Raw genomic sequence first — 13,039 nt, 5'->3', positions numbered from 1 at the left:
AGTATACGTTTTATATGCACGCTACACAGTACCGTCGTTGTTTGTTGATTGCTTTAATTAAATCTTTATTGCCGACGAACTCACTGATAAATCTGCAGGCGGTGCCCAACAGTTGATCCCGCTGTCAGCGAACATATGACAAAGGGTAATACTATTTATGTAAGTATGTTAGCTACTCATTTACGTATAAACAAATTCGTCATTAATATGCAGAATCCAAAGTAAATCCTCAATATGTGCAGTGCAATGACAGATTCGCCGTTTGGGGCTTAATTAACGTAATGCAATTCACAAATTATGTCATGTATACACAAGTTGTATATATACTTTTCTCCTGGCCATAATCTATACAATAGAACCTTAATTTTATGTTTCATTTATCCGAACCAAAGAAAATTTATGTAACTTTATGTATGATATATTACATATAATGGTTATGCCCATTATAACAAAGGAAATACAAGATTTTGGTATTAATTTTACATGGCATCAGGTTGCTGATGGTCTGACTTGCGAACTCGACGCACTTTTTACATTTCTCCGGCGTACTCTTCACCGGCATGTAGTGGCAAAAGATTGGCTTTTGGTGAGGCACGCACAGATCGCTTGACACAATCAGAGCGCCGAAAAGGATAGTACCGGTACCTTTAATTGAATGCAAATTGTCATGCATTAAATAGCATCACTTTTCATCGTGTTCAGGCGTATACAATCCGTAACATTATTAACTACCAACTTTTAGCATACATATCAATATTGATAAAGAACCAATTCCCTTTGATCGCTTTGCACAAAACATCGCAAGAGTTATCACTTAAGGTATTTTGTGTTCCCAAAGTAAAATTATTGGATCCGTAACGATGCTTCAGCAAGTGGGGAAGGTAGCCTGCAACATATGCCGATTGCGCTGTTGCGCTAGGCATATTGATTTTAAAATTAATTTTATATTGTCCTCGCGTATCCACCCATCTAATTGGAAGAAATTGAAATGAAATTAGAATCATATAGCGTTTCACAATGTTCACGTGCAAAAGATGAAACCACACGTACCCCACGTGCAAAAGCATCCGACTGTTATCATGAGTGCTATTATCGTTATCTTCCACAGAATATAGTAAAATGATCACATGTGCAATTTTAAATCAAAATCTTCACACATTACTGAGATATTCAAGTTTGAAAAGTGTTGCGTTTGAAAATGCTCCAAGTGTAGTGACGCGTCTGTAACGCTTTTCATCGAGAATTCAGCAAATACGTCATAAACTTTAACTACCATTCCAAGTCAAAAGCTCATGTGTTGCAGTGGTAGAGTTTTAGCGTTTGCTTCAAGAGGTTCCGGGTTTTTACTCTAGGGCAGACACATGTTTAATTATATCCTTTTCCGTGTGAATATACTTACACTATATATAAAATAATATCATCATTACTTACTGTTTAGTTAGAGAAGTCGTCTTATTTTTCAAAAATGTGAACATCTCTGAACGACCTAAATTCTGCGGTATCATTATGCTGTCTGAAAAACTCAAAACATTTAACATGTCTCCGTTTTATTCATTTAAATCTAAACTACTATTAAATAAATCATGGCGTAATAATATTTGTATAGAAATATATGGCCACACAAGAGTAAACTACAAAGATTAAGAGAGATTACAAAAGCAACATAAGTTTTAAGTGTAATGGTGGCTTACCGTTACTGTGAAAATCAACTTTAAAATAAATTAAAACAAATTTTAATTATAAGTGACTTGAATTAGTCTCGTAGTGTCAAAGTGTTCTTAAATTTGCAATTGTACAAGCAATTAATTAATTTAATTACTAATCAATTAAAGAAATCAATCTTAAATAAATAATGCACAATAATCATTTTAACGTTATGATTCTTTAACTTCGTTATCTTTTCTGTGGCATTCTCGTTATTACATTTCGCGGGAAATTATCTACATATTGATTTAACTCGAGTCACGTGACAGTCTAGTCGCCTAGGTGCGCTGATTTGCATAAAGTTGTTTAACAATGGCGGACGAGTTATAACAGCAAACGATAAATACTTAAACTCGCAGAGTGCAGCCAATTTATTGAGGAATAATGGCTGAAACGGTCTCAGATCGTCAGAAGTTATTTGAACTGGATTTAGATAATCAAAAGAAGAACATATTCGTCACACAATTGCATGACAGGTTTGCATAAAAACGCATCGCGTGCTAAACAAGTTACAATTAATTATTTACAGCAAACAGCCAATTAGCATCGATTTCTCGCATGTATTATTTATTATTCAGTACATTGGTACGTTTATACAGGTCATTGACTGTTGAATGTATGTGTGAACTTTCTGGTTCGATGTTTATTGTATGCATACTCGTTGAAACACTTGACCTATTTATAACATAATAGATTGATATTTTATTTATCAATTATAATCCAATTAATATCACCTTATTTATTTTAAACAATTAATTGACAAATATTCTGCAAGAGTTTTCATTTATTTTACCTTAAAATCAGAACATCTCAATTACATCTGTGAACAATGTGAACAGCATTTGCAAATTTACCTACAAGGGTTCAACATTCACATTAAAATCTACTTATCATGTTCGACTAGTGCTCTAAAATTTCATGTATTCTGACAAAAACATTAATTTTCCTGTCCTTTAAATGCAACTTTATCAACGTCCAAAGTTTGTTAATAAATTTTACAGCAAATTTGGTAGCATAGCATGATTTATAGAAAGGTATCTCCCAATGTTTTGTCTCTAAATCTTTCAGTTTAATTAACACAAACAAATGATGAATACTTACTGACATTGTTATCTATCAACATACATTATATATCACAAAAGTGTAAGAATTGCTTTAGGGACATATTGCTTTTATCTCACAAATTAAACCTGCAATTTAAAAAAGAAGAATTTAACATTTAGCAAATGCTTCCCGAATCAGCGCGTGCTAAAGAAAATGCCGTGTGCACAAGATATCACCGCACAATTAAGGTTAAAGATCTAATTATTCTAGAATCATCAACATATTGGGCTACATAATTAATTACTTACAATTACATCATTCGCAGGCAATAACCACTATGCATGAGTATTGGTGTTGCTTCATTCTATAAATTCACTGTCTTCATATATATTTATTCACTCTGCCGTTCATACCCCCACTCTCACTGTATAATATGTGTTGTTGTTGTAAAAATTATCGGAAGTCTCAATATTGTACTTAATATTGTACTTTGTTATATTGCCCATATTGTATGTTATATACTTGGGTGAAAATAAAGTTCTGTTCTGTTCTGTTTTAAATAATTTAAAGCCAATTATGCAATTTATTGCGCATAACAAATATTCATTTATAAACAGACAAAACAGACAATAACTCCATAATGTCTGTAAACTTTAAACAATTTTTACCCAAATCAGACTTTAAAAAAGGCAAGCAAGAATGATGTTTTTTAAAAAAAGTCTAAGAGCATTAACTGCAATAGTGTTGTTACTTGAACTGAGCAATTTAAGCCCATGTTAAGAATACAAAGAATACAGCTTAGTGTGTAAGTATTGAAATACTAAAGATTAACGTTGACATGTCATAAAGTTTTATAAGTAAATTTAAGACAAAGTTCGGGATTTTTTTAAAAACAATATTCTTATACTTCATTAGAGGGAAAGATAACCTTGATTTTCTTGTCATGTCCGACTAGCAAAATATTTTTTGACTTGTTCAGACAAATATTTTGGTTGTCCCGGACGATTTGACTACTATGAATATTGAGCCCTTCATAAAGGATGGACAGTGCCCATCTATCAAAGTTACTTTTTTAAGAATTTTCATATTTAATTAAGCTTTCATTTTAATATTTTTGATCTGTTAAAATAGGATTTATGTTTGAGTCAAGCCTGCTAACTGATGGGAAATTTGCATCTATATTTTTTTTTGAAGAACCTACATATTTAGTGAAATGAGCTCACTAGTTAATTTTATTTCGATATGTAAACAGAGATGTTGTATACTTTGTCATGTGACCATATTGTATGAGTCAAAAGTCAGGATGTTATAACCTTGTAAATCAGCTGTATTTTGTATGAGCGAAACCTGATGTAATCAAAATGTTATTATGTATCTTTCTGCATATTTATTTGTATCAGACTGTCAGTCAAGTTCCCAGGTAAACATTGTCAGAGTTAGAGTCAGAATCAGAAATTTAAAAAAAAGGAAAATTCTAACTAACTTATTTTTGGTTGTCAATTTTCAGAGATGACGAGGATGACATTACAGCATTTCCAGTCGTTAAGGAGACAGGGGACAAACTTATTGAGACTGGCATTAACACATTACAAAGAACGCTACTGTTAAAAAAAGAGGTTGAAGTTGACAAAGTACAGGCAGAGCTAGAAGCAAAGCGCCATGAGTTCCGACAAAGAATGGAAGCATGTGCAAAAAGGCAGATTGAAATACAAAAGAGGCAGCAGAAGGTGAGTAAATAAGATTCTTAAGATTTAGCACATTACTGTATAGAATGACCATAATAGCCCTGGCTAAGAATCTGGTCTAAACATTAATAGGAGTGATTGAAATTAGCGCAAGTCCTGCACGTGTTTTATTTAAATCAGGCTTTAGCTAAGATTCTTTTTTTATAAAGACAGTCTTGTAATAATTACTTAGTTTTGAGTAACAGTTTAAGAATTCAGACTGGCGTGGTCAAATGATTTATTCCAATTACTGCCTTTGTGGTGGTAAAAGTGCTAAGCACATTTGTAATGTTTGGTGGAAAGAAAACAGAATCATGTTGCATAGTGCATTTGAGAGGTCTTAGCATATCCCTGTCATTTAAAGAATCATGTTACAGGGCATAAAGCTAATCCCTGTTAGTCAGGGTTTTCAGAAAGATTAAGTTAATGCTACCCTATGAAAGAGTGCAAGTATAGTTTATTACAAAAAGCCAGGTATTGGTTTAATATTTTGGTCAAAACATCAGTATGATTTACTCAAGTCCTGAGTCTAAATGAAAGTCCATGTGTGTTTAAGTGTGCGCCAATGCAAGAGTGATCTATTCCAAAATACACTTTGTTGCTAATTCCAATTAGCAGGGTTATTCAGGTGACCAAAGTATTCACTTTGGGGTTTAAATTTTTGCAATGTGAAATCAAAAGTACATCGCAAAACTAGGTGACATAATATATATACACACTATAAATAATGCAAGTAGATTGATCATTTTATATATAAAATAATTATGTACAATTCACTACGCATGCACAATTTGCATTCCTGGGTTTACATACACAGTAAAATTTATTACCGAATATACTGAAAATATGAAAACTTTACAACTTTTTTCAAGTAATGTAACTTACCAGTCGTGATATTTTAATCAATATGAACAAATAATTGTAAAAAAATACAGTATTTTACAACTTTTCTTTTCTTCGTCGTTGTAATTGACGGTCCCTTTAATTAAACTTACCTGTTTTGTTTTATTTATCAACAGAAATGTGTTTTTTGCTAAATATTGTTATATTTATATATATTATATATTATTTTATCTTGTGAAATGTGAATGTGTTAAATGTCAATGTATTGGTCTGGAAAGAAAAAATAATATCTTTGATTATTTGTGTCACAGATGAAAGATAGAGTTGCTCAGTTTGGTTCCTTCTTGAAAGAAAATGAGGCAAAACGACGGCGAGCTATTCAGAAATATCAAACAGAGGTCAAGTTAAAGGAACAGAAGACAGTAGAACTAGAACAATTGGAAGAGGAATTAGAACAGCTCAAAGAAACGTACGTACTCAATTTGGTACCATATTAAACCAGTCGGGATTGCAGGTTCGATTTCTGGCCCGGCCACATACTTGTGTGATGATTGGTCAAGAAATCATTTCAACGGTCTTTCAACCTCTATCTCTGATTGGCCTAGGGCAGTTGTCAGCCCATCCCCCTACCTTTGATTGGCCTAGGGCAGTTGTCAGCCTAGCCCTGATATGACCTGATATGACTGTAATACTTTTGCAAACAGCTAAATATCCAAACAAATTGTGTCATCAATATAAAATAAGCAAAGTCGTCATTATGTATTCAGGTTGAATTAAACAAATAAAAGTGAATAAAAGTTACTGCAAAATCATTTGATGTCATGAAAGTTTGTGGAGTTTCAAATATTGACAATTCCATGAAGCTTGTATTCATGGATTTCTGATTATGAAAAAGATAAACTTGGACTTTGTCTCTGTCAGACATGGATATGTTTGTACTACTGTTTGAGTGGATTACGTTAGATAATAATGTCTCTCACGCCTGGGGTAATCATGGTGAATAATTTTTCGTCTGGAAATACAAATAATGATGATTTTGCAGTACATAATTTATAATCTCAAAATTATAGTTAAAGCAAACCATCTTCAACGATGCTAATGTATAATTGAACAATAGCTATAGGATTTATTATCTGATACTTACTGAGACCAAGATCGCATGAACACTGTTTTTGTCAAGACAAGATTTGTCATTTAATGTCAATATAATGCAGTTGTTAATTACTGCACAAGAAAACAAACTGTCAAATTTTACTAATACGTCAACTATTTTGTTTTCAGGTTGTCAAGATTAGACAGAAAGGTTTCCCGTTACAAGAAATTTGAAGACTACTTGCTGCGTGTGATAGACGTAATGCCAGAAGATTATCTGGCAGCCTCCGATGACAAGATGAAAGGACTAATGTCTCGACATCGCACACTCAGTGACTCTAATGTCCATCTAGTCAATAAGCTGGTGTCAATGTCAGACGAGGTAAGAAATTAAAGATTTCAAAATATGTATGCATACATTCCATATGTACCCCTTTTTGGCTCTTTACCCCTCTGTAGATTTGAGATTTGTCACGACATTCATTACAAACTATGTTTGATGTATCAATTTACTATTAAATTTGCTTTGCAAGCTCTGTTTGGAAAATTAGAGATATTATCAGTCGTGTGATGTTGCTTTTATGATAGAGGTTGCCACTGTATTTTCATTAAATAAAAGCCAACTTTGATTGTGCTTGACAATTTGATAAATAGGAACAGTGCCCGATGCGTGCATACCATGTTACATTATTTACATGTATTCAATTCAAATACCTTCGTTTTGCTTGGACGCAAAAGAGAGGCATTCGCCAAATTTCATGTCATGTCAATATTTCATCCCAGTGAACTCTTCACTACAAAGAAACATTTCATTGAATTTTCATTCTGCTTGCAGCTGGAAGACTTGAAGGGTGAACTGGATGTAATGAAGAACGAACACAACAAGCAGGTGATATCCATCAACAGTGAGTTGTCACGGTTACAACAGGTACAGGAAGTGGAGAGTGCCCACAACCAGAAAGTGGAAAACAAATATAATGAAACCAAAGGAGGGATGAGGCAAAAGGTAATAATATTATTTGACTTTCTGTAAGATTGTTTTTTACTGAATCACATGCAATGCAGAAAAGATCCCTTTTACAAGAAATACTCTTAAGTTGTTGAAAATGTATAACTGCTTGTGAAAAATACAATTTGACATAAAATAAGTAGGCTTTAGAATATATTAAGTGTGTACTTAGTTATTTTTTTAAGTTTGGTAACTGTTTCCCCGTTAGAACCAAATTGAAAATGGCTTTGTGCAAAACAGCATAAAACCAGTAACTTACAGTATGTTCAGGTTTTATGCTGTTTGCTGCTGATCAGTATCTGAGGGTTGGAAATGAAGCTTTAAAATCTTGAATCTAGTAAGAAAGGTCTTTAATTAAATTAAACTTGTTAAGGGACCACAAATGCATCAAAATAAGTATCTAAGAGGTAAAGTGTTAAAACCTACTGTCCAACCTGCAAATAAAGACCACTCAAGGGATTTGGTCGTTGTGGTCTTTGTTCACAGGTGGTCTTTATTGGAAGGGTCGATTGAAACTTTGCAAAATACATGTATGCTAGAAGGCTTTTATCAGGTACCTTATCTACGTATGTGCTCTATTGTTTGAATAAGGGAAAACTAATGCATGTATAAATTAATGAAATAAATGATTGGAAACACAGTTTTGTTTTTAGCGAGGCTGTTTTCGGAGAAAACCCAAGGTATTGTCATAGCCTGCTCGTCGTCCGCCGGCTTCATGCTAAAACCTTTACATTGCCTCTAAAATCAAAGTGCTTCCACCTACAACTTTGAAACTTCATAATGTAGATGCACCTTGATGAGTTCTACACGCCACACCCATTTTGGGTCACTAGGTCAAAGGTCAAGGTCACTGTGACCTCAAATAAAAAAATTCTTTTGACAAGCTTTCCCAGCCGTGTGTGGCACCAGTTATGAGGTGCTCTTGTTATATTTACATGTATTTTTTCAATCTCAAAACCTAAAAGAATAAGATACCAGGCAGATTATCAACATACCAGTAGTAGCAACAAAACACAATTAGCATGTATTATCACGGAAATGTTTTAGAAAGGAATGAATATCAAAATGTTTGTGTAATTGGCATCGTAATTGTAACAAACCGTAAATTGCCCTAATGACTAATTGATGTGGGCCCCAAACTTTTCTTTTATATGTTTCAGCAATTAGTACCTTAATCGCAAGTCACTAAAAAGGAAACTTCTTACACTTTTGACAAACTGTCAAATGCATAAAAGAAGCAGACGGCTACCAATTTTCAATGTGTGTTAAATAAACAAAAAACTGCTATAGAGTTGAGTAAATTGACACTTGCCAATATCTCCATAGCGACTGACCAGTGCATTGGTACGATGCTTATAACATGACTATCACAGCATAATGGCGGCCATTGTTTTATTGACAGTTGTTAAATTGTTAATTGTTATCATTGAAGTGGTCATTGTCAGCCTCTTTTAAGGAATACAAGTTTTTTTTTTCAAACCGATGACAACGTACAATGTTTAATAGAAAATGCTGAAAAATATCGTTTTATGTATTAATAAGTTAATGTATGCTGTTTTTCAAATCCAAATTATTCGCTGGTCGTTGGCAGGCGGGCTTTATTCGCAGGTTTAATATATAAGGAAATCGTTCGGGGGGAAATCGATACGGTCGTTATTGACAGGTGGTCGCTATTAAGAGGCGGTCGCTTGAGCAGATTGGACTGTATTTTATAAAAAGATGCAGAAAAAGAAGTGAAACCAAAACACAATTGAATTAAATGTGTATTTAATGTCCTTTAAATACCATGCCTATGCCGCTGGGTTAAATGCCCATTAAATGTTCTGATTTCCAGAAGGTGCAATGTATCCAAACTGACATGTGTTGTAGAACATTAATACCTCTTGCTACAAAGCTTTGACACTTGATTGGATGATGTCTTTGAATACCATAAACATTGGCACATCACATGACATCACTTTGACCTTGACATTATCATACTTGCTACTAAGCTTTAATACTTCATGGACTTTATCAATCAAGTCTCTAAACACACCCACATCTTGTTTAATAGTTTAACCTTATCTGAATGATGTTAACTGTCATGTTTATAAATGAGCCTCATTCTGTGAAAACAGGGCGTAATACATGTATGTAGTGTCGTCCAAAATTAGCTTGTGCCGTCTGCACAGGTTAATCAGGGTCAACACCTTTCTCCTAAAAGTGATTTTTGCTAAGAACAAATTTCCTTGAAACAAAATATAGCATTCAAGTGGAAAATTTTGTCCCTGATAAGCCTGTTCTGATCTGGGGCGATATTTTATGCACATGTAATAAGCCCAGTTTTCCCAGAGCCAGACTGAAAAGTATTATCTTTCAGCGCACAGAGCTTGGTGTGATATTGATGGCGATTGACAATATAGCAGAGATCTGCCACAAACGTCTGGACGTGCCAGTACAGGAGATGAACCTCGACCAGAAACTCAGGAAAATAAGAGTAAGGAACTTAGTTGCAAAAGTTTATTAAGTAAATTCTTTAAATATACAAAATTCTGAGGTCTCTGTTTATTTCGTGTTTATTTATTTTTTATTAAACTGTTTTAAAGTGGTGAATATTGGTAAATTACTTTTATTTTGTCATTTTGTATGCAGAAAACAGTGGATTTGGCATAAGAAATTTTTGATTTGCCCTTATTTCCATAAAGAGCTTTCAAATATCAGCCTAGTGCAGTACACTAAAATATTGTTTCAAAACTTTTTATGTTAAATATCATTTTAAGCATACCCAAAACCATAAACCAAAAAAAAAACATGAAAGGTCACACATAGATTTCTTGATGTGAGGATAAGATCCTAACTTTACCCTTCAGGATTATGTCAATGACCGAGCCGACGTGGCCATAATGGCTCAACCGACTGAGGATGAGGAAACTCCCACAGGAAGTAGAAGAGGCAGCACAGAAAATTCGAAAAAATCAAAAACTATAAAGAATTTGAAAGTGACAATAAATGGATAGCTTTTCATTGAACATTACACCCATTATGCATTTTTATATCATGCCTTATAAAACTTTGAGTGCCTTACTGGTTTTTGGCCTATTGTAGGCTGTATTTTTTAACCTTTTTAATCAGCCGTAATGTTGACAAATTTGTCTCAGTGCTAAAAAAATAAAAGTGTTTCATGATTTGTCTTCTTTTTAAACTGCTCAATCAATCTTCTGAAACAAATGAACATTAAACAGTTTCTGACTCTTTTTTATATGTTGCTGTTTTTGGACCCAAATAGAAATTCTGCAGATAACTATTCTGGTATCTCTCTGGCACACCTTAAGGAACTGGCAAACCTAATAATTTTGATGTACATTCTGGAGACATTTCTGAAATAGTATTAATGTAATCATGTAAAAGGCAATTTTTAGCATCAGCTTTAGAGATAAATTTATGAGAAAAGTCTGAGTTTTATTTTTGGAAATTTTATTTTTTGTGTTTAGTTTATTTGTGGTGCCTGTACAATGATGCTTGCCATTGCTAACGGTTGTCATATCTGTGATGTTTTTATAACATATTTTGTTATGTTTTAAATAATATATTTTGCTAAATGTCTTATCATTATTAGAGGAACTTGTTCTATTAGAAGTTTACAGAGTGGGTAGCCATAGTAATTCTTGATTCTATATGTTTTTAAATTACACTACACATTTAAAATAAGGTTAGAATTTATCATACAACTTTCAAGAACTATTTATACACATGTTATTCAGGAGTAGCTGACATTATTGAAAATTGAAGGTATTTTTTGTTTCTGTATAAATTATTATCATAGTTGCTCAACCATTAATGGGTACAATTCATTGCTACAATGGACTTTGTTATTGCTTTTACCAAGTCTTCTTGTGTTCTGTTTATGTCTTTGTTACTACATCCATGCTGTAGTTCAGTTGCATTTAAGTAATATCTAAGCTTTTTTAAAACAGACAAACACAGAAATATCTGACTAATTTATTTTTGGTATGAATATTCCAAATACAAATATTTTGAAAAAAGACAGGAAGTACTTTTTATTGCTTGGAATTTTAATATCTGTCACTTTCATTAATTTGAAGCAATGAAATCAGAAGTGTTATAAAATAAATTATAAGAAATTATTTTTGAGGATTTTTTTGTGTATTTTCTTTGCATTAAACACTTGTTTATACAAGATTTCTGTGAAGGTTTTCATTAAAAAAAGTGCCCTATAATATTATTTTTTTGTTAAGAATGGATTAATCAGACAATTTTATCTGCTGTTGTAAAAAGTAAAGCTTTATTTGCTCAATCATATTACATAAATAACTTTGAGTTATTGCATTGTGACATCTTCTTCTGTACAAATAAACCACATATGACATTTTGAAATATCAAGGTTATATTCTTTATATAAAACTATTGTTGTCTTTAGATTTAATAAAGTATGAATACAAAATTATGTATGCAAACTGTCTCAGTTGAATCAATGTTTTAATAAAAATGTGTGATAAGAACAATTAGCAGTTGAAATTTTCAACATGAATTAAATATGTTTAAAAATGACAAATGTAACAAAATATAATGCATGTTTTCCATAGACAAAATAGGAAATCAAGTGTGGGTTATTCAATAGAAGTTATGGGCAGAGGGATTGTTTTGAATAATTGTGGAAATATGAACAGTGAAATGCACAAGCAAAAACATGCTCTATCAAAATCCATTTAAACTTATTCATTCTATACACTAAAATGTAACAAAAGCATTATAAGTGATTAGTGATGAATTCTATCATAATACTTACGTAAAATGTTAACGTTATTAAACTTTATTTAGGCTGCTCTTGTTATATGAAATTTTACATTCACGTTTTTATTGATTAAAATGACGTCATATCGGATCTTTGATTTTTATCAATGAATACCTTGTATAGTGTTTATGTATTCATTAAACTAGTTTGTAACAAAGCAAGCTAAATTTTCTACTTTAATCTGTCTTGTATTTAACACTTGTTAATATTGATCAGTACATTTACAAGCGATAGTGTAACAAAGGATGCCATTGGTGTATAATTATTTAGAAAATACAAGACCAAGATCAAGCATTGAAAACTATTGATTGTTATCGGACATGTTTCTTGGAAACCAAAGTGTAGAAAAATCCATATCAAATGTACAATTTGTAACAAAGATCGAGACCATTTTTTATATCTTTACACAAATAACAAAGAATTATTTTTTGTACATTCGAATTTTTAATCATCAACAATCTCAATAATTTAGTGATTCAAAATTTACAACCATGAATAAAATCAAACAAAGCAATCTTCAAGCAGAACATTACTACATCACACAATAAAATACATATTTATAACAGGGTGTATAACTCGAATCAAAAATGCACATTTCAAGTCACATATGATATGAAAGCTGATAAAAACTTTTCATAAGTAATTTATACAAAGCAAATTAAGAAAAAATACATACTTCTACATGTGCATACTTGGCTATTAGATATTTTTATAAACAGAACTTAAAAATATTTGCAATGTTCTCTTGACTTGATTGGTGACAAAATGCATAAACCATTTTGAGATTACAATACCCATATTTAGGGCAAATTATTGAGCCTGAAAGGAACA

At 32.3% G+C, this 13,039-nt stretch overlaps 1 protein-coding gene across 1 annotated transcript; it reads left to right on the top strand.

Moving 5' to 3' along the window:
* The first annotated feature begins 1,984 nt into the window (after positions 1 to 1,984).
* Positions 1,985 to 12,298, top strand: LOC127872956 (coiled-coil domain-containing protein 42 homolog). The gene is made up of 7 exons (XM_052416475.1): positions 1,985 to 2,180; positions 4,256 to 4,475; positions 5,627 to 5,784; positions 6,597 to 6,789; positions 7,243 to 7,413; positions 9,776 to 9,892; positions 10,266 to 12,298. Exons 1-7 carry the CDS (start codon positions 2,089 to 2,091, stop codon positions 10,410 to 10,412), a joined length of 1,098 nt encoding a protein of 365 aa, XP_052272435.1. The 5' UTR covers positions 1,985 to 2,088; the 3' UTR covers positions 10,413 to 12,298.
* The last annotated feature ends 741 nt before the right edge of the window (positions 12,299 to 13,039 follow it).

Source organism: Dreissena polymorpha, chromosome 3 (assembly GCF_020536995.1).
Source record: "Dreissena polymorpha isolate Duluth1 chromosome 3, UMN_Dpol_1.0, whole genome shotgun sequence".
NCBI lineage: Eukaryota > Metazoa > Mollusca > Bivalvia > Myida > Dreissenidae > Dreissena > Dreissena polymorpha.
Note: the sequence above shows the minus strand (reverse complement) of the source record. Positions and strands in the feature narration are given on the sequence as shown.